The 26839-nt window shown below is 34.1% G+C and overlaps 1 protein-coding gene and 1 long non-coding RNA gene across 2 annotated transcripts in view; one reads left to right on the top strand and one right to left on the bottom strand.

Annotated features, from left to right (window-relative positions):
• The window catches only part of LOC116162150, a 101952-nt gene extending 87265 nt beyond the window's left edge, over positions 1-14687 (top strand). Inside the window, exons 3-5 of the mRNA XM_031475698.1 lie at positions 9660-10168; positions 13605-13612; positions 14628-14687. Coding sequence (XP_031331558.1) covers positions 9660-10168; positions 13605-13612; positions 14628-14687 — 577 coding nt within the window. The remainder of the gene's footprint in view (positions 1-9659; positions 10169-13604; positions 13613-14627) is intronic.
• On the bottom strand, positions 2887-3175 carry LOC116158574. Its single transcript, XR_004142765.1, has 2 exons — positions 3055-3175; positions 2887-2999 (listed from the first exon to the last, which is right to left on the bottom strand). It is a non-coding gene; the product is annotated as an uncharacterized LOC116158574 (long non-coding RNA).
• Positions 14688-26839: the final 12152 nt, after the last annotated feature.

The following is a 26839-nucleotide window of genomic DNA, read 5'->3' as shown; positions in this document are numbered from 1 at the left end:
CGTTTCGGGTTCCGGTTCTAAAATATTTGCCGTTCCGGTTTCGATTTTTTTTCAGTCTCAATGTTCCGGACCTATTGGAAATACACTGTTCTCGTTCATATTTATAACGATTCTAGTTCTAAACATCATTGTGTTGAAGTTCATTCAGTTCATAATGGTTTTTTCGGTTTCAAGTGAAAAATGGTTATCAATTATGCATGCGGATGAGTAAAAAACCGAAGCCTTGCTTACTGGATTCAAAATTATAATGGATGGATTATGTTCGTCTCACTCTTCTTATTTCGAAAATCGCATTCACACAAAAAAGTGGTTGTAACTAAGAAAAGTCAAAACCAAATGTTGAACAAATCTATTTTAAGAATGGAAGTGATTAAATTATCGCCTCCTGTTTTCGGAACGGGCACAGCTAAAAAACAGTAAAAATCGTAAAAAAATGATGTGTTCCGGTTCTCAGTAATTTTTTTAAGGGAAGGGATTACGGTTTGAGCAGTGATTTCGGTTCTGAAAAAAACAAACTGTTCCGGTACGATTTTCGGTATTTTTTCCGTCGGGTTCAGGTCCCTGAGAGCATGTACAGGATCTTTAAAATTTTTTAAGATACTTTAAAAAGTATAAGAGCGTTTATTAGTCTTTATGAGTATTTAAGACCTCCCGCCACATATTTTTCCCGCGGCCTGGAGACTTGGAGATCGTCACTGGCGTTTAACGAAGCTCGCAGCTTTAAATACTTATAACTTTGACTTTCTACTCGTGAATCTCGCCCTATGCAGTGTATTTTTCGTGGCTAGCAAAAACAAAATCAATAAAGACCGTTATTATTATTATTATTATTATTATTATTATGGTCGGTGTTTCTTGTGAGAACTCAGGTCTAGCCTGGTTAATTAATCGCACGGATTATTATTATAAAGAATGTTAGATTTTTTAAAAACCTTTAAGGGACTTATATCCAAACGCTTCAAATGCGCTTTTATAACCTCTAGAAGCGGTTATATATCCTTAGAAGATGTTAATTATCCTTAATACACTTTAAAAGGAGTTAAGAGTTTTCTGGAGTCCTTAGTAATCTTTAAAAGCTTTTATCAGGATCATTAGGAAGGCACGTTCACAAGCATTTAAGAACTTTTAAGCGTCAAGTTTTTAAAGATATTTACTAATCTTTAAACCTTTAGCAGTATCCAAAAGTTTCAAAATGTGCAAGGGGCGTATAGAACCTTTGACCTTTAAGAGACCATTAAGGAGTGTTTCTCAAAGAGACTTTCACTGTTTAAGAGCTTGTAAGGGTATTTTACAACTCAGTTTTTAATAGGATTTATGAATCTTTAACTGCTTTAAGAATCTGTAACAAGAGCCCTTTAGACCGTTTTAAATTTTTTATTGGTCTTTAAAAGATCAGGGTTTGCAGAGCCTTGACGAGCCTAACCTTTCAGATTAAGAAATCATCTTTTTGATGCAATGGTGAGAGGGGTGGTGGTATATGGAACGGGGGCATGGGGATGGACTAAACAGAAGAACACGACATTACATACTAGAGGAGAAAATAACAATTGAAAAGATAAGGTATTTAGTGGGAACAAAGGAAAAACTATTAAGAAGGAAACGAAGGGACAGAGGTCGAAAGGAGAATTCGAGAGGAAACGAAAGCTACAGTGAGCTGATAATGGAGCGGGTAAGGAGGTATCTTAATAGAGGGAAAGAAAAACATTAAAATATAGGCACGGTTCAGATTCAGAAACGTCAGGAGCGAGAAAGGGAGAAGTAGAGAGAAAAAGAAGGAAGGAAATGTAAATTATCATAATGTAATGTAAATTTTGTAAAAAGTATAAATATCTATCTACTTCTGAACATTATTTGATGAGGTCTTTTGGGATACTGTCTTAATAGCTTATTAGGAACTAGTATCACTAATCCTGTATCGACTTAATGGAACTCTAGAAGTTCGCAACGAACATATCTTAGATTACTTTTAAAACCAAAAAACCTTTTTATAAAATTCTAAACGAATGCTTGCAAATGAAGACATTCAATTTGTGTAAAAGCACCGATTTTATCAGCAGATTGTATATGCGAAGATATATTTCCTTATTCCAAAAAACAACATTGTAATTTAATTAGAGAGTTTTGACAATGAATGTAAGTACCTACTCCAAAAATTAAACATTAAATGACACATTTTGTACAAGCACCAAATTTAGAACTATTGAGATTTTTCTTTGCTTTAATGGCATCACCACAAAATTATAAAAATGTACTCGTGACAAAGCATTTTAATCAATGTACCGACAAATATTTGATGAGGTGAGCATTTTTATTTTACTTAAGAAGCAGGCTAAAAGAACAAACTTCAAGCCTTATTAGCAGGAACAATAAAAGCATTTTCATTTATATCAAAGTAACGTCTCTCGTTTATGGTTTTAGTTTTCTCAAAAATTGTGCAAGTAGTAAACACACTTAAAGCTACCAGTCATTCTATTAGGTAATGTACTACAGTTACACTATGCAAACAGCTTACATTTGCACAAACACTGTAATCCATACAAGCTTTGAATATAGGGTACGGAATTATCAAGGAAAAATAGTATCTCACATTTCTAAACTTTACTGTGAGTTCAAATATATGCCAGCTTTACCCCCAAAGTACATTAATTTTTAAGTTTGCACGTTTGAATCATTCTCTCTCATATCATAGATTTTATGTCGGAAAAGGTTTAGGATTTCTATCTGAAAGTCTATATTTCTATAAGTGTGAAATATGAGCACCAAATGAGACCATTTTAAATTTAGGTACCAATTTAAAACGTTAGTGAGTTCTTCTCATGGTAATTATTCATAGTAGTCAATTAACACAATTATTACAACTTATAAGTATAAGTACGTGATAAATACCTTTCCAGCAATTGAATGCATCATACAGCACTGGATTGCTCCCCAAACAACCATTCATCACAGTATTACTTTATTTTTTGTACTAACCAGAGGGTGGCAGAACAAAATCAGAACTAAAACAAATTGGAAACTGCTCTTGAAGCCATGTTTTGCACACTACAAATTTACTTTTTTGTAACTCAAATAATTGCAAACTAGTGTAATCCCCATAAAAGTAAAAATAACCAAAGTATCTCGACGAATGTGAAGAAGGCAAAAAGCTTTAATACATGCACTGACATTAATTATCTTAGGTAGGTACTACTTATCAAATGTGAGCATGTCAGGGAAAGTATAATGGTTTTTTTACAACTGGCTCGTTACATCGCACGTTAATTTATAGTGTAATTAACATACATTGTGAATATTTATTCCACACATGCGGTATTCTTTCTAAGAAAAACATTCCAAAGCGGATTCCAGCGTCAAAACAGAGTACTTAAAGCAATATAACTTATGTAATGATTATATAACAGTTGAATCTGCACTGACCATTTTCCTAGTCCGTACCCATTGAACTATCTCTAAGACGTGCGAGTCAATCCCGAGGAAAACCGTTAAAATGTTACCTAATTAAAATTCGAATGGGATCTTTCGAACGAGCCTAGGTGATGCTAATATAATCACTTCATGGTAAATTGGTTAAGAAGTAGGCCACATTTGATTTCTATACAATTACGTCTCGTCTCGAGAATAACGACACGTGACACCAATTCAATTCATCCACTTATTTATGTATATCCGCATGCGTTAAAAAATAACAAAGAGCCACACTTCGTATAATTTAACTACATCATTGCCGACAGGAGAGTTTCCCCTGGAATTAGATTTCGGTTTCGGTCGATTTCCTTCTTATTTTTTAATAGCGTACGTACCGACCGATTCATAGTAAATGAAAACCCATGCAATACGCCAGCACATGTTTAATTTTTTTCTACTGTGTTTGTGTTGTTTTGTTTGCTCTATGAATGTAGTTTGGAAAGCTATTTAACGGAAAAATACGTACCTATTTAGGGTATGAATAGGTGACATTTTATAGTGACAAGTGTGAACACATTCAAACAGTTTAATAGGACAATAATTTCATGGCTGGTTTTGAAACCGCGACAATACTAAATGATCAATGAACCTCATAATTCGATTAGTTCTTCTTTCTTTATATGGAAAAAACATTTTCTTATAGAATGTGAATCGTTTTGGATTCTACGCACCAAAATTAATAAGAAAAAGTGTTTTCCCGAGAATTTTTGGGAAAAAAGGAAGGTTATACACTGCCTTTTTTTGAGGCCGGAAAAAAAATTGTCTCAGATCAACCGGGAAAAACCATTTTCTTATAGAATGTGGATTGTAGATTCCATAATTTCAAACAGTTCCAAGATTGGGCTACTGAATCAAAAGTTACAGCCCTTTGAATTTTCTATCGAAATTGGTTTCTAGTCCATAACTTTTGAATGAGAAGTCTAATCGAAAAAGTACGAATCGTTTTATATTCTACGCACCAAAATTAATAAGAAAAAGTATTTTCCCGAAAATTTTTGGTGTAGTCGATTTTTGGTAAAAAAGGAAGGTTATACACTGCTTTTTTTGAGGCCGGAAAAAAATTGTCTCAGATCGACCGGAAAAAAAACATTTTCTTATAGAATGTGGCCTGCAGAAACCATAATTTCAAACAGTTCCAAGATTGGGCTACTAGATCAAAAGTTACAGCCCTTTGAATTTTCTTTCGAAATTGGTTTCTAGTCCATAACTTTTGATTGAGAAGTCTAATCGAAAAAGTACGAATCCTTTTGGATTCTACGCACCAAAATTAATAAGATCGCATCGTCGTACCGCGGGGGGTTCAATAATGATTTTAGAATAACTACCTGTTCGATGAATTTTTTGAATGCATCCAACGACGACTATCCTCATTCTATTTATATGGTAGCGTTTTAGACGTAGATTTATAATGTTCGCCAAATCGCCACCATGAAACCTACGCTACCCTTATTACATTTTCACCTTTTTGTTGATACAAAGAAGCAAATATTTTATGTCGATTCAAACAGACTTTTTGTTACGGAATTTATAATGTCCGAATCAAATGGTATCGTGTAATCTGTAGAGATCCAAAACGATCTTGAATGATCAGAAATTCCCTGGAATCTTTGTATTACACGGGGAAGACTTACAACTTTTAAAGCATTAGTGAGTGACGTTAACACATTTGAAGAATTACCGGATGGCCAAAATAAGAGAGGGCACGGAGTCGTTCAATACTCCTGGTATAATCATAATTATTATTATAACTTTCAATATAATTTTTTTTAATTTGTAACCACAATATTACCTAAATAGAGGGATTAATTGTTTCGGTACTCTCGTACGTCCTCGAGGTTGCCTTGCTTCGTCCGCAAATAAACTCTTGTCCATTTTTGCCTCGGTATTCGTTGAAGTATACGATTTTTCGGCCTTGATGTACAAATATCTACTAATAGTAGCCTTAAATCATGTTTTGTTGTTATTTAAGAAATTATCAGAAAATTGGTTACACAGTAATTGTGGTATTTAAGGACCGTTCGCCTAGGACATCTTGGACTACGGTGAAACCAAGTCCAGTAAAGACATTTTTCCAGTTAAATTACAATTAAACCATGATGTCGGAGGAAGGAAGGTAAACTTTAAAATCTACTTATAATGACACCTACATCACAACAAACTTACGAAAGCGATTGCATTCATTCACAATCACAAAATTAAAGTTTTAGCAAACGTCTTTAATATATTGTGATTGTACGAGAAAAAACATTGTGGCCAAAAGGGTTGCTTCAAGGAATAATCTATCAGCTATTGTCAGAAAAGTCGCCAGGGGTTAGTTAGGTAAGCGGTTAAGGTTCCCGACTTGAATAGAGGAGGATCAAATAAAACGTATTTTTACACTTGTAAGTAATAATGTTGCAATTATTATAAAAAAAGCGGAGGGTTATCCACCACAAATGATAGGGGATGAAAAGATTAGGTACCTTTAAAAAAATTTCCTTGCCAGTAAAACAGCTGTTTCAATTTCGTTGGTAGGTACACCGTAAATGCGTTTACTGTCATTATTTCGAGCAGATCCACCATCACCAGCGAATAAGGCCAATTAAGTTCAAATTCACCGTTGCAGTATGCACATTTTCAACTTTTGCGCAAGACTTACATATCGCTTACGTATACGTACGTAAAAGTTACGTTCAATAAACATCTTCGTATGTTTCTATACTTACAGTTCAACTTTGCGAAATTTTTAAGTTTTATGTATTTCTTACGTATACGTTCATTGTAAACAAGCAGTAAGTGACAGACGTAGTAGTTGTTGTAGAAAGTAATTTCTTGGATACTTTGGTTTTCATTGTAATACTTTCTTAAATATAACTTTCAGAAACATCTGAGGATTTCCATTCACCTAACCGTTTTAAGGTGTCGTTTACATTGAAAAATTGGAAATTTGTCTCCACAATAACTGCCTTCTAGGTACAAATTTTTGGTTGAAATAGCATTCATTCAAATATATAATGTTCCGACATTTGCATGTAACAAAAATTATTTAGGTAATTTCTGCACTTTCGCCGTTTTTTAGGAAATATGTTGTTAAAAAACTCCCATATAAAATATATATCTTTCATTTTTATCACACACTGATAATAACTTGTTATCAAATTTAACTTCATTCACGAGCTTAAACCCTTAGCAACCATCGGTCGTCAACAGAAGTTTATTTTTTTACCTCAAAACAAAGTTATTGGGGAAATCGCAAGGCAACTTTTGCACTTTTTGTAAATGCCACCTTAATGTAGTGAGATTAGTAGCCAATATGGTCGCCCACGATCTCCGCAAGGGTATACCTTCCCCGAATCAGTTACTTTACCCTCGACATTGAGTACGTGGACCACAGGGTTGAAGCTTTCCACATCTTTGACTGTTAATATATGTACTTTAGTATAGTTGCAAAACAATTAATTACATTCTAATCACTCATACCTTTTGAAGGAAAAATGTCAATATGACATTTTCGGAAATATTCCTTTCAAATTCATTTCACTCCACCAATTGCAAATCCGATCGAAAGTATTCCAGTTTCTTTTCATTTGACTGAACTCTCATGTTAAAATAACTATTATACAAGCAAAACGTGAAATGTGTCAAATTCATTTATTTTGTGTTAGTTTTGGATTTTTTATGATTAATTCATATCCAGCTCACCCAAATTTGAGTTTGTCGATTAAATTTCTCTAGCTATCTAAATGTTTTTTTGCAATATTATTTATCAAAATTTCAAATTACAATCGGTGGTTAGTTTTGAAATGAAAGCCCTAGTGTTTGTTTAATTGGAAATATAGTCTTTGTGAATGCGATCGTGCTTTTTATGAACTAAAGGAAAAATCACTCATCAGTTTAATAACATTATTGTTCCAGTTCCGTATACGAATCTTCAATAATTATATATCTCACATGAGTAATCGTTTACATTATCTTTAATCACGAAAAACTCCACGATAGCAATCTATATTCTCAACATTGCATGTGGCAGGCTTCGCTTTGCCATACTATCTATAAATTTTCATTCTTCATCTCCCTATTCTCACAGTGGTCCTGGGATATCGCTCATTTTCGAAAAAGTTTATATTTAATCATCTCGTGACTAAACGATTTCAATTAAATATCTGCAAATATCCTCAGAAAGCGATACTGAAATATGGATTCTACCATTGTTTAAATACTTTACTCTGCGACGTGTTTTTAATTAAAATCTTCAGATTTAATGTTAAACACAAATCTAGCTTTATAATAATAATATTTATTACTGTTAACATGCTTCAAATTGTGCATTTTGTTCACCTACCTGAGCAGTATAGCGCTACTGAGATTTGTTCCATTATATACTTCTGGTTCTAAATGTACTCATATTCCTTTTCTGGTCTGCCCCTAGCATTTGTACCTTCCACGCAGTACCTTGCAGTAATGTCTTTAGTAAACCTAGAATGTGTGTCGGGGTGTCGGAGGAGGGTACTCTCAAAGGGCGAAAAGATCAAGTAGACGAGACACATCTACCAAAGGGACAGAAAAGGTCACTTAAATGAGTATTATCGTTGGCGAGTTATTTTAGAAAAACCGAAAAAAGTCAGAAATTTTTGCAGATTTTTGACCACAATTTCTCCCGACGCCAGTCGCATTGGCAAACTTGGACGTTTCTCGCTCTATACCATTTAAACAAGTCGGAAAAGTAAAATCTTCTACCGGACCTTTTGTAACCATAAAGTGCAAATTGACTGAACTAGTAGCATTTTTAGATATATTTTTAAAAATCCGAAAATGCGTTCCGAAAAACGTAGGTAAGCCATCCTTCTTTCCATTATGGTTTAAAAAAAAATGAATGAAACTTTTTGATAGCCTCAAAACGGTCTATTTTGGTATCTCAATTCAGTTGGAAAAGATGTTTATTTTGGTCGCTTATACCAACAACTTTTTTCTTACTTTATTTCTACTTAGTTAGGTATATCATCACATTCTGTTTAACCGTATAATATTGAAAAAATTGTCAACTTTAGTTACGTGATTTATTTATTTACAATTAATTAACAATAACTTTAGTCTTGAAATGGATTAATTCATAAGCGTTTATCACTCACAATTTATAACTTAACACGAACGCAACCATGTTGCTTATGTAGCAAACAACAATCTTTCTAGAATGTTCTTCGAGAGCTCCCGAACGCTTCCGAATATTCTAAATTTTATATTCCTGGAAAGAATGCGCCTTAGTTTCTTATTGCCGATGACTAATCCTCATGGTGCCTCGATGTCTATCGGAATTTCTAGACTATCTACTACAATATTCACCACAGGATAATGAGCCACAATGACAATGTATAGGTACACCCACCCCTGTCATTTATATCCTTTGCTCCACCCACGCATGGTTAAACTGTTACACTTCCTAATTGTGTATTATTATTGCATACTCGTTTCACAATGCCCCCTTGTCCCCTGCTCTCAATCTCACTGGGAGGTGGGGAAGGAAGTAAGGCGCTAAGATTGTTGCGCTAGGTCAAGAGATTTATAAAGGAATTCTACGATGCAACCTAGCACAATTGGTGTTTTTCAGGAAATCTAAGTTAACAGAGTATAATAATATGTGGGTACATAACCGATTTCTTTGTATTGGTAATGACGAAAACATATCTACATACATATGAAGGACTCGTAAAACTCAGATTATGAAAGTGCGTTAGAAGTAACAATTACATTTTTAGATATGTGTAATTTGTCAAGGATTTGTAGTGAACTAATTAAACACAATAAGTGTATAAAAATGAAATTTAAACAGTGATTTACATAATCTAGTAGCAGGTATTATGAACGGTGTTAATGGAACGACGACGCGACGCTAAGGTGGTATAATCGGGAAGGCACGTCGCGTGCATTACATCCGATCTGCATTTCTGACATGAATTTTCCATAATCTTTCCATTCATGTATCTGTGTAAAAGAATACCAACCTTGAAAACGTATTTGAATGATAAAATGATGTTAGAAATGTTAAGGTAGTCGATTGTTCAACCCCCTGCGAAGTTGTAGGCGTATGGGGCAGGTACGTCGTCGTCGTTTGGTTTTCTAACGAGCGTTGCGTGTGGTAAACAATTTGTATGTGTTTATAACTGTAATCTCATAAACGCATGCACCAACAATTTACACATTGTCTTTTGGTGTTTCAGGGACGGCGGCGACGGTGTCGAGAGACGTGGAGCGCGGCGCGTGCCCAGTCTACGGTTAGCGAACGGGCGGGTGGCCGCGGCTCAGTCCGAAGAGGAAATCCGCTCGCCTCCACCGCGCCGTTTAGCCAAGGATGACTCTATCAAGATCAGCATCGAGAACACGAACACGTGCACCGATTCTTTGGTGACCGCACTCGATGACGAAACGTTGCTTATCGCGGATTACCTTTCCAACGACATGAATTATAAGGGTAGCGGCAAAGTCCATTTCGGTGTGGACGATGTCTCGTTGTACGGCACCCCAAAGGAAGAGCCCGGACCCACCCCCCTGGGCTCCGCGGAAGCCGGTAAACAAAGTTTCCTCAAGAACCAGCTACAAGCACTCTTTCAACCCACGGACAACAAATTGGCCATGAAACTTTTTGGATCGAAGAAGGCACTTATGAAAGAACGGATTCGACAGAAAGCTTCAGGTCATTGGGTTATACATCCTTGTTCTAGCTTTAGGTGAGTACCTTAATTATTTTTGCGTAAACACGGGCATGCGGTTTGTACCTCTAATAGACATTCGCGGGACAGAAGCTGTTAAGTTTCAATATTATGAAAATTATAGGTTTCCTTCCCAAAGAAACCATAAAATTACTTACTTTGCAAGTATTTACGCTTAGAATTCTATTAATCTAGATATAAATAGCATAATTTTTACATAACTTTAAGTACCTAATTCGATTTTGATAACTGGGCATAAAAAATACCCTATAAAACGTTACCTGTTGCCAGTAAATATGCGCTTAATTTGAGATCTTTCCGGTAATTGTTAATACATATTTAATCGTGTAGTAAAAGTTTATCGTATCACCTTGAACTCGCCATCCTTCATAAAGAAGAAGAAATTTTCAATTCAATAAGTTGACTTTGACAGTTGATAAATTAATTGGGAACGTGTCTTGGTTCGCAATTTCTTTTAGAACACTTTGCCTCAATTTCTTAATGAAGTAAATTTCGTGTGTCTTATTCGATATGCGCCCCTTCAGCTAACTGAAAATCGTAGTCCTGATTGATCAATTTAAATTAATACATCATAAATAAATTTATTAAGGTTATTAGTACACATTTCTCAATTCATAAACGCTACTAGTACGAGTTGCATGTCCGTTGTATTGTTATTTAGATTGAGATTGTTATATCGTGTACTTAACTCTCTTAGGAAATAGATAACCCGCAAAGTGTAAATCAATGACAACGTAACCTTGTCCTTTACAAGTTGAAATTTAACAATCCCGTTTCTAGATAAAGTTTAATCAAAGAATTAATTACGCAGGGCAAAGTGATTACGAACATTGGGTACCTACCGAATTTTTAGTGTACGTACGCTTCCAGTGTTGCATTAAGTAATTATTTGCAGCTAGTGGTGCATTTTTCTCTTATTTTGTGCAATTGCGCGTTGGCAATAAATTCGCCTGATTAAGTGGTTACAAAATAATTGCTCTATTTGTCTAATCGAAAAAAGAATGAGAAAAATTTTCGTAAACGAGGAATGCGCAAACTTTTTCCACGTGTTTGCGTTAAGTTATGCGAATACCATCTCTGTTCTAATGTTCCAACCTTGACCAAGAATTAGGTATACAAAAAATCAAAACCAATAGCCTGTACTTTTGGTGGTCTCAAACCGCGGAAGAGTAGTACTTCTTAGATTTGGTCTCATTATATGCTTAATCGTTCTTTAATGAAAAGTATTCGGAACTAATGAAATGGGTACGTTTATGCTTTCTACCTACAACAAATTATTAATAGCAACAATCCAATCAAGATAAATTTACTCAATTCCTTACGGTGCAGCGGCACGATAGGCTATTAAGTTCTTGCATAATCGCGTGTTGTTTAATTCGCTTTGTATTGTGTAAGTTCACAACTTCCGAAATCTACAAAAAAGACTAAAACTGATGCTAATCATAAATGTACCTAAGAAGGTATACTAAATTGCCAAACAGAACGAGCGTTTATTAATTGCCCGTTTCTAAAAAATGTATAGTATTCCTATAGAATATTTAAATTTACCAGGCTCTAAATTTATCCCTAGGTATAGAAAGATGGAATTATTAAAATCTTATCTGCAAAGGAGGTCCAAATTATGGTTTCTGCATATAATTGTTACCACTGACTATACATATAACGCTTGTAGTACAGCAACATTACTCCACTGTACTATAATTTGGTCAATTAAGGTCGGGTATGAGGTAAAAGTAATACATGAGGACTCATTGGAATCCAGTGACTACTATTTTTTTGCATAGAAATCAAATTACCGCATTTTTTGTCAACAATCATATGGAAAATGATACCTACTTTTTTCATCATTTTATTCCGTGGTAATTTCTTGATTCAAATACTCCTTTCATTTTCTTACGTTCTCTTACAGTTTCGAAAGAGAAGATCAAAGAACAGCACAATACAACCGATAAAACAGATTGTAAGGCATCAGAGATTACAGCAGTAAATCCGAGGGAATATCGGTTTCAGTTATTATACAAAAGGTCATCAATTTTATCTCAACTTATTCAATGAATTGCACAGAGTTGGTTAGTGAAATTTTGATACTATACGATAATTTAAAACTTTTTTAACTATAATTAAGACAACCTAAAATTAATCAATTGAATTCATTATGGATTTGTCCTCCATGATTATTTACTACAGCTTACTGTTTTCGGCGCCACCAAATTGATCGGTTACTAATTTCTTGGTAGGCATGGTGTCAAACAACAAAAACTATGCGATAATTTAATTAAGCGCTAGTGTTGAAAATAGTGTTTTTGTGAACTATGACCTATGAGTATATTTACTTACTCAAAGTGTTGTATTCAACGAGGTTACGATCGGGGCTATTTGGAGGCCACGCGATATAAAATTTAGAACTTATTATCGTACTTCTGGAAGTATGCAATGGTGCACCATCTTGTTGGAAGATAAAGTGCATGATGCATCAAATATCTGTTTGATCAATTTTAGCCTACAAAATAAATTTTTGTTTTTCCCAGAATTGTTACTCCTAGTGAAACCATCACTGGAGCCGGAAAATGACACTTTTCAACTGAAATAAATTCAATGTTATATCAGATTTCTTTCGAGCACATTAGTTCTGAAAATCATATTTTTTCAGTGTGTTGTATAGGTCCTGAACCTCTTACTTTTAAATCCTTTGTTCTTTACATCTGCACATATTTTGTAATAAAAAAAGGTACTTCCTTGTTCTCTTCCTATCAACTGATACCATAATATTTTTGCCCAGCTCCAATTACCAGAGGTGACTTAAATGCTGAAGATGATGATGATAGCGAATTTAAGACAATTTAGATGTAGATTGTAGGAGAAAGAACCAATTTTATAAATGAATATAATAACCATACCTTAGTATATATGCAGTATCCCAAGATTTCCAAAAACGCCGCTAATCACAATTAAAGTTGATAACGCCAGCTTCGAGGGAACACGCCGAAAATAATGAGCAGTTCTTCGAAATACATTATCTCTTCTAACAGCGAGAAGAACACGTGCGTTAAATAAATTTTGTCCGATAAAAGTCCTTATCGCGATGATCCTACACCTTAAGACGCAATTTCACGTTTTACAATTAAATACACAAATCTAAATAAACATTTTACAAAAGCGATAAAATTACAACGAAAACTACGCAGTTACAAAATTTTGCAAACAACACTGAGATACAAATTCAAATAAAATTAATCAACGCTTTGCTTATTTCGCAAATAATCCCCCAGATTTACACTAAATAAATTGAAATATTGTCATGTACAGGATGTCCCGCCATTTTTTCGGTGCTTAGACTGAAATGTCTGAATTTTTAGCAGATTTTTCGTCCGGGTTTTATAATTAGGTATCTCAAAAACTCCTTAAGCTTATGCAAAATTATCTTCACAAAAAGTTTTTATTGGCTCTCCAGAGATTGTTTAGTCTCAGAGAAACCTAGGAAAGCGATTTTACAGATATCTCTAGAAATGCAGCAGCCGGGGTTGCCGGCCCCTTGGTTTTGTGGACGCTATGGCCAAGAGAGTCCCTACCTCGAATTTGTGTTGGGACTAATTCTGTAACTGAATAGCGGGACTGGAGCAACCTCCACTAAAATACTGTCCACTTAAAAATATAGACAAACATAGGAAAAATAGATTCCATCATTTGCAGAGGTCCTTACCAAAAGCTCTTCTGAGATTCTTTAGAGGATTCGTCATAGTTAAAAAAAAGTAGAATCTTTATAATACTCCTCAATATTTGGTAAATGTTTTTGATTCTGATTGACTGAATTTGTGGACATTCTCAAGTGATTTTTAGCGATTCTTTTCAGGGAATGTTTAAAGATTTTAAAGCTCGCTAAATGTGCTCCGGAAGTTCTTCAGGTTTATCCATTATTCTTCATGGAGTTTTTTCAAAGAGTCTTTGCAGGTATAGTTTAGCTTTAGGGAATCTTCAAATATGCTAACTATATAGATTCCTGAAATATGCTTCCGAACTTGTTTACATTTCCCACTTTAGAGATTCGTCAGGGACAGGGATTCATTATACGTCTATGTTGTTGGAGGTCTTGGTTACAACATCAAGGGATGCAGAAATTGGCGAGGTTTTCTGGAACACAGAACTTTTATTGAGATCTATTTTTATCTAACCGATAATAGTTTAGTTTTCATCGCGCCACCCTGTGGCCTCGATGGCGTACGTAGGTTGTCATACATTAGTTCTTCGGGAGAATTTGTACTTCCCCGTCAAACCCTTAAACAAAATAAACAACTTAGGTTCACGAACCTGGATGGCGTGGCTAGAGAACACACATTATCTGCTAACATGAATTAGTTAAACCGAGTACTGCCCAAAGCAATCCAATAATATCAAAACCATCGAATATCAATCATTCATTTATCGGGATTGAATGCGTGGGACGCGTAGGACTTAATATACGATTTGTGTACTTACAAAATATGTAATAATGTCATGGAGATTATTTTAAAATGTCAATAACAATGTATTTTCGTATAGAACCGGAAGGTATTTCAATTTATCTTCTACACATTCAAAACACGGCGACCTAGTTATTCATCACTTCGAAGGATTTTCAGTTTCTTTTTAATAAAAATATGCGTTCACGTCATACCGTAACATCGTACGAATATCGTTTTAATAAATAACCAACCAACACTTTGAGTTACCAGTTATGAAATTTCACTTCTATTATTTTTAACAGTTATACAGGATGTAACAACTAAGTCATTTTCGAGTAAGAATACACATTGGAAAAGACCATATGAAATTAAGTTCCATTCGCCCTTCTTCCAATGGATATTACGGATAACACAAATTTTAGAAATTTTGTTGCTAAACGAAACATTTGGAAATGTGTTGATTTGAAAAGAGATGATTGAAAACCATACTATTTTAATTGTTAGTATCTAAAATTTCAAATAATGGGCAGTCTACATACCAACTGAGTATTTAGAGTAATTTTGATTCAAAATATTAAAAGGCGTCTGAGTTATAACGACTGAATCCAAAATTATGACAACTAGCCCCGGTCTCCTACTCTAGATCTATAAATATTTCTTTGTAACTTCGTATTATAGCCAGAAGATGATACATCCATGAGTTCACAGATAAAAACTGTAATGTGTAATACAAGATATTTTTTGACCATTTAAAGGATGTGTACTTTTTATTCTTATAACACAATATCTTATTTGTACAGTTTCCTAATCTAAAAAAGCCACTGAAAAGGAAGCACGAAAGTCAAACTGTCATCAGTATATTGTGTCACGTTTCCATCATATGACGATAAATTGGGATTTTCGTAGCAAAGTTCAAGGATCACAAAAATGACAAACGATAGTTTACGAAACTGACAAATTCGTCACTAAGGGCAACTTTACTAGTCTTTCAAACGCAAATCATACAATATCATAAAATATTATCGTTTGGCTTGGTTGTTTAAATTAATAACGAGATTCTTGCATACGATTTGAAGAATATATTTACAAAGTAAGTCATTTGCGGTTATACTAATTATTAGTCAATGGTTATACTAATTAAACATTCTTCACATGAATAATTCAAGACTCAAGTGCAAGACCTTTTCGAGGCCAGGATCTGTCAAATTTGATCCAATATAAGATCTCTGTGATGCAAATTCACAATTTGGGATATATATGCAGTTGTTATCTGTTAGGTTAACGCGTTTAGCACAATATCTGTTGGTATGCAGGAAAGCGATCATTAATGACACTTTAACTGATTAGTACAAGCGTCACTTTATTACATTTTCGAGCGATGTAAATACGCGAAAGGTCCACCTTTATTTATCTATCTATCGCCCTTCCATTTGCATTTTAATTGGGATATGAAATGTTTGGATTAGAATCGGGGCAACGACTGAAAGTGTGAATACATTCTCATCATGGAACAAACATTTGAAAGTCCTTCCGTTTTCCGTAGCTTCGCTACGTTTGCAAAATACTAAAATTAATGTTGATGTTCTTAAACTTGTTATAAGTCCACCTACACGTAAAGCAATTTTTTAATACATAAAGATTGTTCAAATTAATGGTTTTACAGAAACCAACATCCTGTTTCGTGATATCCCCAATCAACAAATTCTGTCAGAATTAATCGTTTCGTACTCAAACAGCTTAAAGCCCTCCTCCAATACCCTAACACCATTTTCCTCTACATTAATTTTCTTGGCAACTTGAGCACGGGAGAGATTCCCGGAAATCGAAAATCGTAGGTGGGTCACAAATGGCAATGGTAATTTCACCATTCTCCTTTGCGCTATGAAACCACAGATTTAAAATCTGTGATGAAACTAAAGAGATAAAATCCTCTAAAAAAACTCCTGTTTTTAGTTTTGCGCCACCGATACCAAACTGTAAATCTCAATTTAGAAGCGGCAATAAAATTATTAGTATGCTAGGAAGGAAGTGCGCCCGAGCATGAATACGTATAATACGGAAAATGAAGAAGGAATATGTTTCGTGAATAACAATAGGTTCTGAATGTCGTTAATTATGCGATTGTGAACGCCGAAAGTGATATTTTAAATCTGTGTCGTCATGAATGGGATTATTGAAAAGGTTGCTAAAGGTATTATCAGCTTTCCCAAACTGACAGTCCCGCTAAGAAAGCTGGGATTTTCGTGATTCAAATCGTGAAACCTTGCTGGCCTCAGCTCTGAGAAATGTAAAAATAGAAATGATAATAGCATAAAAGGAAGCGTTTAGCAAAGTTTTATTCCAAATTCAAAAGTGCCTAGACATTTTATGATCCAATTGCCAATTTCTCTCTTATTTTATTATTTTGGTGGGTATAAAAGGTCGGGACATAATTCTGTTTTTCGACTAGTCGAAATCGATATATTAACTATACTGACCAAGTGGACTCTTCTATAGTGGACTAATCGCAACATGATTTAATAACCTTATTCACTTTACCCATTTCAGTATTCACTCTCCTATAAAATATCAGCTCTGTTGAGAGGTTAATTAATTTAGAAGAAGCAGAATGCCTTGCTTTTTGCTTTTTGATTTCTCCAAACTGTAATGTTTAAAATCAAAAAGTATAAAAGTAGAAAGTAGAAAAATTATACAATTCGAAGGTTTATCTTTTAATTATTTTTTATTCAGGTAAAAAACTTGTTACGGCATGTCGCAGCACAAAATTAACATGAAGCTGCAGTATTTTATTTTATTTCACCTCCCAAATTTCACATGATTTGTCGGTATTGGTAACGTATGAGAAGCGTGTAGAAATGTTGGAAACGTTTAAGAAAATTTTTGTTTCAAGAATGTGTAGGAAATTTTGGATATATATCAAACATTTTTAAGAATCTTAGGAATACGGGAAGACATTTAAAATTGAGAAAATCAATAGAAGAACATTTTTGACACGTTTTAATTTTTTCATAATGTGTAGCCCTTTTTGGAGATTTAAAAATTGTAACGAGAATCATCTAGAGCTAGACTTATCTACACTATCACGTTTTATCCAAGTCTTGGCGATAACGCATAAGAATTCGATATTCGAAAATATATTTCATAATTCTTTTTATAAGGCCAAATGATACGCCCCCATAATTACAGGCTAATATCAGATGCCAAATTCTTGAGAGAACAGCTTCTACCTCAAACGAGATATTAAAAAAAACGTTTTTGTATGTCTTACATCCTCAGGTACATCCTTTATGCCTAATTTACACTGCAAAAATTCTAATGAAATCAAAATAACTTGTTGAACAAAAATTTTAGTTATTTAACTTTAATATTTTTCCTCAATTTTTTTGTAATAAAACCTAGCATCATTTTTTATGGTTGTCCATACAAAAAAAGTCTTTCATATAATTTATAAGAAAATTTGCCGGTGCCGTTGAGCCGCTCCAAAAATGTTTTCCAAAAAATCCGACCCGTTATTTTTCGTTTCCATACGCCTAAAATACATTTCCAAAATTTTAACAAAATCCCGCGAATCTTTACTTCGGAAAATTGCCAACATACGTACGGCGGGGCCATCATCCCCCCGACCCAACCAAAACTGGAACGAAAAAAATTACGTCTTTTCGAGTTTTCCCGGGGGAGGGGGAGGGTGTACATTTGCCTTGGGCGCCTACATACCACGCGACGACCCTCGACCCTCAAAGGTTATTTTGGTGATCAGAATCCAAGATGTATGGTGGAACAAGTTGTGCCATTTTGTGCTTTTTAATGAACGAAGCGTCGCGTTTGTAAATTTTGCAGTTTTCGGGTGGTTGGTTGGTTCTTCGTTTAGGTGCCACCGGTAACTCTCGTCTGCCAATTACACAGAGATTTTGTTGCTTCTCCGCAACCCCAAAACAACAGCAAAAGTGGCAGCAAATCTTTAAAAGTGATTTAATTTGCTAACAGAATTTCATGAAGTTGCCCAAATGAATCGGGCAATACTTAATTCAAAACATTAAAGCCTAAAATAAAACGATAATTAAACCCATGAACACTCCCTTGACAATAACGTTTAAAGGCTTTTGAAAATGCTTCAGACAATTTTGGAAATGTTGGAAGAATTTTTGAAAGAACTTCGGATATGTTTTAGAAACGAGTAGAGAATTTTAAAGGTTTAAAAGCGATAATTTGGTGTGTTTAGAAAAATTCAGAAGTATTTCGGAAGTGATTGAAATGTTTCATAAATGTTTCTCAAACATGGAAATGTGTAGAAACGTTTGAAATGTTTTAGAAATGTCTAGTAGAATTTGGAAGTACATAAAAAACGTATACACATTTTAGAAATGGCCGCAAACTTTGTAAAAAATTATAAAAATGTTTCATACGGTGTTTCAATCGATTGTGCCCACACTAGTTTTTGGTGTACAAGTTTCCTCTAAGACTTTTTTCATTATCTTTTTTATGGTATAGGAATTATCATCCGAGGAGTCTTAGATGCTACATCCTGTATATTTACCCAATGCATTATTATTTATTCTTTTATAATTTCTCATTATTCTATTTGTAATTATCCATAAAAAATGGGCACGCATTTCCGGTAGTAATTGCTTGTTTTATCACAAATAATTTTTTCATTTTCATCTTGCCAATAAACTTCTCCAATACAAAAAGAAATTACAAATAGAATTGGATTGCAAGGTAAGTGTGTGGTTACCTAGGTGGTATTTAATGCAATATACTCACACATCAATACTAGCATTTAGATTTTCAAGTATAATAAATACCATTATATTTATTTCTAAATTGCGATTTTAGTTTTCTTTCGTCTGCACTTAATACATTATTTCGTTTGCATTTGCAAAATCTGTGTAATGTAAATCGGAAGCTTTTTCAATAACATTCATTCCAAATTTCTTCTGAAATGTCTATACAATGTATAAATGGTTTTTTATATTTATGTTGCGTGAGATCTTAGCGATCAGGCAAATAAACATGAAATTGTTTTCTTATACTCCAGGAATTCCTCTAGGAAGCCGATTTCAAACAGAAGCGAGGCAATAAATTTTTCTTTGTCATAAACATAAATCGAAAGTAAGTTTGTATTATACTCGATAACCAAAATAAGTTATTGTTGACGTGGCAGTCGATTTTAATAGATAAAAAGGTACACTTTTTGGGTATACGGAACGAATACTATCGTTTTGCTTCTATGCTATGTATATGTGCTAAAGAGAAATTACAAATTCGTTGGATTCGATATCAAAAAATGAGAAACTGAAAATTTGAAATCACAGTAACAGAGAAAATCTTGCTCTCAAACATCAATAATACCCTTAATTCTGATTTCGCGTTATTCAATGATAATACTAAAGTCGTTCAAGATATCGATGTAAAATTTGAAGAAGCTCGAAAAGGTGGCGGTTACTTATATAAAATAGAGTTTGTTACACTGTCGTGGCAATAGGAGTCCACGTTTATTTCCATTAAAAAGACTAGTAATTTGAGATCTAATCTAATAAAAAAGGGTTACAGCCATTTAAAATAGCAAAGTTAGTGTGGACTTCCGATCTTGCGAATGTGCCGCTATCTTGAATATATTTTCGTTCGATCGGAAAATTAGTGTTAGTTTTATGTATAAAGTTTAATACATTTATCTTGAACGAAAAACTCACTTGTCGCGAAGGACCCTATGCACTCCTTCAAATTTGAAGTTAAATGTGTCAGATTTAAGTAAGCGAGTTAATGTCAATTTGTTGTAAATTGGTCACAACGCTCTTAAAAAAGTAAAAGTGCGGTACAATATTTAGATTTTTTTAGGCAAAGTGAATTCCTGAATTTTTTTAATGTTTCTCCGAAAATGGATGAATGTTGTAATTGCGAATCTCTAGGTATATATGGAACCTAGCCGCGTACAGTAATAGCATCAGACTAGGGATTTTAGGGCAAATGAATCTCAAACGTATATGATAGGCAACTAAGTGCGGCACAAATAGTTAAACTGTGTCATCCATTAATCCCATCCCATTTTTTTGGCAAAATGCTCTGCAACCTACACTAAGCACACTGTTACATTCATTTAATGGATTTGAAAATTCCGAAATACCCTCAGGATTGAGTATTACGGTTTTAGGGATGATGTTTAAAACAACTAAACGAGATTATATCCTCTCCTCCAATTTTTCAGTAGAAATTTGATACGCTAGGATAATAGCGGATATGGGTGGACTTTTAGCCTTTTTGTGGCGCAAAATGTGATTAAAATGGATATTACGATACAGAATTCTACACCTGCATTAATATACTTCTAGATGCATAAACATTATTTTACTTACTGGTACGTTTAATAATTATTACTATCAATTAGTGTTGCAGTTCAGCGATCATCAGCAGTTGAAATACGAATTAACATGACAATTAATATGCATTATTGATCACTAGGGGTAAGTCCACTCACGGTTATTATTATATTAGCCAAACTGGGCGAAACTTAATTAGCAACTGTGGCGATCCATTAATTACTTACCGTGTATGAAATATGATACGGGATGTTCTTTTTGTTGTGTACAGTGTACTTCTACTCACTAATTACGTAATTTAATTCGAGCTCCGTTCCGGTAAGCTATGCCAAAATCCGGAAACAAATTACCTAAATGTCTTTTCCACACGTAATTTTAGACAGTTCTTAATGGAGATCAAAATAAGCGTGTAAACAAATTTAGAAAACGAGCTCCTGGGTATGGCTATAGCATGTGCAAAACCAAATTTTGACCCTGGTGTTAGTTTTGCTTTTATTTAAAGTGTATGGCTTCATTTAATTGCTTCTATAAATAAGAAAATTGGTACTTCAGCTTTTATTCCAAGTGCCTATGTATCAAATTTCATTTAAATCCCTCCATAAATCCACAAATAATTGCATGTACTACCTAACCTTCTTCGTACCGGCGATTCTCGAACCACGGCTTCGTCGCCCGTATTGATGAACACCTGCCTTCGTTATCTTGCACGAGGCTTGTTATTAAATAAAGCCATATTATTCTTCGATAACGCCTTTACAAAAACATATAGCCAGATAAACATTTTGCCTTACGTTGTATTTATGCGTTCTAAGATTTATGATACTCACTAAGTATAACAAATACAATTAACACACTTAAACAATGCCGAAATTTACAATTTAAAAAACTAAGGTTAAAGTAACAAAAGATTAATAAAGATTCCAATTCTGTGTATTTTTGAACTAAATTCCCAGCAGGTCCTATTAAATAAATTGAAAAATGTCACATACACTATATCCCGGCTGCTATTTTCAACATTTAAACCGGAAATTACGTAGGGAACACGTACATTTTATAGTACAGGGTGGCTCGCTCTTATCTTTGGCATTCTTTCATTCTAGAGAAACGACACTCCCCTGCAGTTGACACAACAATATCATTACACAACGGCAAGCACAAAGGTCCCTTCTTTTTTGTGTAAGCATTTCAAACCTGCTCTCTTGCCATACTTCATATATTTCATAGTTCCAACTAACCTCTCCGATGGTATCCTTATCCACATTAGTTTCTGTGGGTCTAAGGGTTTAAGCTTGTGAATGAAGTTAAATTTGATAACAAACTATTATCATCAGTGTGTGGATAAACATGAAAGATATGTATTTTATATGGGAGTTTTTTTAACAACTTATTTCCTAAATAACGGCGGAAATGCAGGAATTAGCTAAATAATTTGTTTCATGCAAATGTCGAAACATTATATATTTGAATGAATACTATTTCAACCAAAAGTTTGTACCCAGAAGGCAGTTATTGTGGAAACAAATTTCCACATTCCACACATTTTTAGCAGTCTTAACTCTCTTAAGTCTTATTTTCACTTCTGCCACACATGATCACTGTTTATCTCTGCACCGAGCAAATCGCGATGATTTTTAATTCCTTTCTTCCTATTTTGTGTTAGTATAAAATCTAACTAACTGTATCCTTTCCTTTTTCGCCCTTCCCTCGCCAGGTCGAAACAGAGTGCATCACGTAAAGGAGAGGTTTGGCATTTGGTTTAGAAAAGGTTCTGTATTTGCATTCTATATCCTTACTCCCCATTACTTGCATAATACTAAAACAGTATGTGATAGTATAGCTAGTACACACTAAAACTTCCTACTGTAAAATGTGGTATTACTCAAGGCTGAGTTCTGCCCAGTTCTTTAGGTACATTATTATACAGTTTAAAATCTCGTATGCGATTTATCAATTTTGCGATCTAAACTAATAAACGGAGAGGACCTCCAGCTGCCCTTATAGCTGCGTTTGGAGAAAAATTATCCTTATTGCAAATAATCGCATTTTACTACTAAACCAGGTCAAACTGAGTCACGGGATCAAATGTAGCAAATCTAGCCATGGCAACACTAAACACTTAATTATTATTTTTATTTGCAATAGAGATGAGAAATAGCAATTTTCTCAAAAAACGGTGTAAAACTAATTATTATATGGATGTTCAGTTTTGTTATTGTTTTCATTATTGTTAATTGCAACATTTTATTGTGCATTCCTTCATGACGCAACAATCTATGATCATTAACATTGTTATTACATAGACTTTGCTCTTTAATGTTAGTGTACGTGTCATACCTATTGGACGGGACACATGCATGATACTATTTCAGCAATTTTTTTACATTTTCTGGGGCATCGTAGTTAAAGGAAAATCGGGAGATTTAAGAATATGAAGCGAAACAGTCGGTGGCGTCACGAATATCAATGAATTCTGTGAATTGTATCACATTTTTTCGCATCAGTTGATTTTAATTAAAACTAATTGAATTGGTCGGTTTTATTTAGGTGAAACCGAAATTATTCGCCCGCCCCAAACGAGTATGTTGCGTGTCACCCAACAATAAGATACAGGAACACTAAGCACCGTTAGTAGTAATTGCAATAATTGTGATTGTCAAATTTTATTAATCGTATAAACTTTTTTTGTTGCCTGTCGTCCTTGGGATGTCTAAAGTAATTTCAGGCCAAGTTTATCGTCCTTAACTAGGTACAAATTGACGCCAATGTGAACTGCACATTTTAAAACTTCCTCTATAGGTAAACAGTTATAATGACAAGGGAATTTCTTCAAGGATCTTTCAGGCGTAGTACTCAATCAACTTGAAAGAAGGTTTAGGTTAATCGTTCTGCGACATTGACATCTACGGCGATGAACTTCGGAAATTCACTGCATAAAAATTTCCATTCGAGACTTTATGAAGTGCTCTTGAAAATGTAGAGTAAATCTCTATAAATATTAATTTTAACCTTGAGTGATTTTATAGTTGTGCAGTTTACACAATCGTAATGTAGTGCAAAATCTCAGAGTGATCATTCCTAAAGTAACACCAATACAGTACACAACAGATTTAATCAAAAATTATTATTTCTATTTTCATCAATGGGAACGTCAAAATAATGACAACTGGTGGTGCTGAATTATAATAAAAGACCTATTACATTCAATTTAGAATTATTATCCTCTTAAGTCAACATTGTTACTAAGACTATTTTAATTATCTGCTTGTGATTGCTGATTTAATTAAATGATTGCATCCTGATCACTATTTTTTCTAATTTTACAAAAAGGAGATTTGACAATGAAAGAGTTGCCCTTTCTGCTAAGGTTCTTTCTAGCCTCATTTAGTGACGAGAATAGCGTTTTAATTTCAATTAGCGTATTCGCTAAATACCTTTTCTGGTACGATTTATGTCTGCGTTTAATTGTTATTCTTACGTAATGCGAGATTGATGAGCCTTTAGACGTAAAGTGTTACATTTGAAACTTTACATTTTGTGAGAAAACCATATAATGTGAGACTATTTAAGGAATTTTCGTAATCAGCCAATTTTGTCGTATAGGTAAATTTACGTGTTTAAAATCCTCATCTTCATCAATTTAAGCAGTTTTGGCTTCGAAACTATTTAGAAGGTCGAAGATGCTACACATAACTTTATTGATTTATATTCGCTATTTTATATATTCAATCTGAGAACTTTAGCGACAAACTGAAGAACCACCCATTAAAATTATTTTCGTTTAGGACCTGTACCTAAGCTACAGAATTTGCATCATGTTCTTGTTTTGTACTAAACAGTGAAAGATGACACTTAAGTTTTGAATATATTGTTCACGATTGTGTAAAAAATGGTTACCTCGTGAAGGCGCAGCATCAATCGAAAGTTAAAGCACATTAATTTAACATATTCTTAAAACGGTCCAAGTTCGATTTTCCCAAAATTGATTGTTCGCTGGGAAAAAGTCCAGCTGTTCATTTGATGGCCTATAAATAGTTGTTAGTATAGTTATAATAATCGTTTGTGAACGAGTACCGTTTCAATTTGTTTGTTTTCATATAGAAATAACTGAGTTTGAATCTAAATAACATCTGTTGTTATTTAAATGATTAGAAAATCAAGAAACTTGGCAACCTACTTTATATTTTGGACATAGGCGTGCCCTAACTACGAGTAGGTACCTATATAATTTGCACCTCCTGATAAATATTTTCCGACAAAATTCCCAAAACAAAACTCCTCGAGTATGTCAAATTTAACCTTATTTCAAAGTCTTACATTTCATCCCTTCGTTGGGGTGGCAATCTCTTTAAAAAAATGTCAATAGCACCGTACTCTACCACCTCAACCAGTAAAGCACATTTTTAAATATTATTGATAGTGATAGAAATACAATTATTGAACGAAATGGGCGTGTATCGCACGCCACATCCATTTAAATTTGTTAAGAGGAGCTAGGTAGACGAGATGAGTGTCGTTCAGGTTAAATTTGCTCCATTTCAATACAAGTGTGATGTATTCGAGATTTTTATGTGTTGATTTTCAGAGAACTGGTTTTATAGCGTGTAAATTTTATCTAAAACACCTGGTATAAATAATTACGTGATAGCAAATTTCCATACTTGACTTAATTTGATCACAGGTAATGTAAAGTAACTTGAAAGTCAAGTGGAATTTTTTTGTTAGGTTCTGTAAGAATCTCTTTGCTTTTTGTGTATCAAATTAATTTATTTTCGAATTTTCTTAGCATGTTTCGAGGAGGTGGACAGGGCTGTCCACAAACTATTATCATGAGATATTTTACCTTCAGTGGGGATATACTAATACATACATAGATTGTTGAGAAATAATTAAAACTTAATGCAGGTATAGAGTTCTAGATTACGAATTAAAATTTCTCCGATAGGTATTCTCTCACGATTAGGGCATTGTCCGAGGGTGCACCACCATGTTGAAACCAACAGTTTCCATCTTTTGTTTTTTTGTGATGATTTTTCCGAGGCCAGACGTACTTGTATCGAAAATCTCTCAACGATGTCTACTAGAGCCCAAAAAGTGACAATGAGAAAATGTTTTTGATGTTTTCGTATCTGATGTTCAAATTAAATCGTCAAATTTTGGTTTTTCTGGCATATCTTCAGAACTAATCGGAATTTTCATGTTTTCTTTAAAGTTTAAACTTTTAAAGCATGTTAATACCTTTAATTGCTAATTTGATCATTGTCGTATCTTTATGGTTTGGTAGATCCCCATGATAGATTAGAATAGATAAATTATTAAAGGGAACGGCATTATTTCACTTTAACCTACCGTGTGTTCCAACAAAAGGTGGCACTATTGCTAACTTTGATAGTACTGGAAATTCGAAGAAAATTTCTTTTCCAGAAGCCGTTCAAAACTGATTAATATTACGATAAGTTTTATTTTCCTAACTTATTAGAAAATTGAAATGTTTGCTATCTTTTCAGCAGTAAAACGCCTTAAACGACATAATTAGGACACAGCTCGCTTCGTTGGTTCCAAAAAACCACTCTTATTAACAAAATCAATTGTTTTCGTGACGCTTATTCTTGAGTATATCAGTACATCAGTTGGTCTTCTCCCTTTCTTCCGATAAAATTGCGTATTCTTGACTGCGATAGAAACATAATTTCCCAGATGCTATTGGTCGCGGTCAGTGTTCTGGTTGGTGCAAAAAAAACGTCCGCATCAGAATCATCTGTTTGAGTTTGTCATATGCCACTGTAAATGACTGGACTACTGTCAATGTAAAGTGTCGTGTTGTACAAATGGAGTAATATTATCTTCATTACTTCACGGGTCAACTCAGGTGTCACTCGAAAGTATTTTGTAAACAAGTTTGGTGGCATATCAAAACCAT

Source organism: Photinus pyralis, unplaced genomic scaffold (genome assembly GCF_008802855.1).
Source record: "Photinus pyralis isolate 1611_PpyrPB1 unplaced genomic scaffold, Ppyr1.3 Ppyr1.4_LG1, whole genome shotgun sequence".
Classification (NCBI taxonomy): domain Eukaryota; kingdom Metazoa; phylum Arthropoda; class Insecta; order Coleoptera; family Lampyridae; genus Photinus; species Photinus pyralis.
Note: the sequence above shows the minus strand (reverse complement) of the source record. Positions and strands in the feature narration are given on the sequence as shown.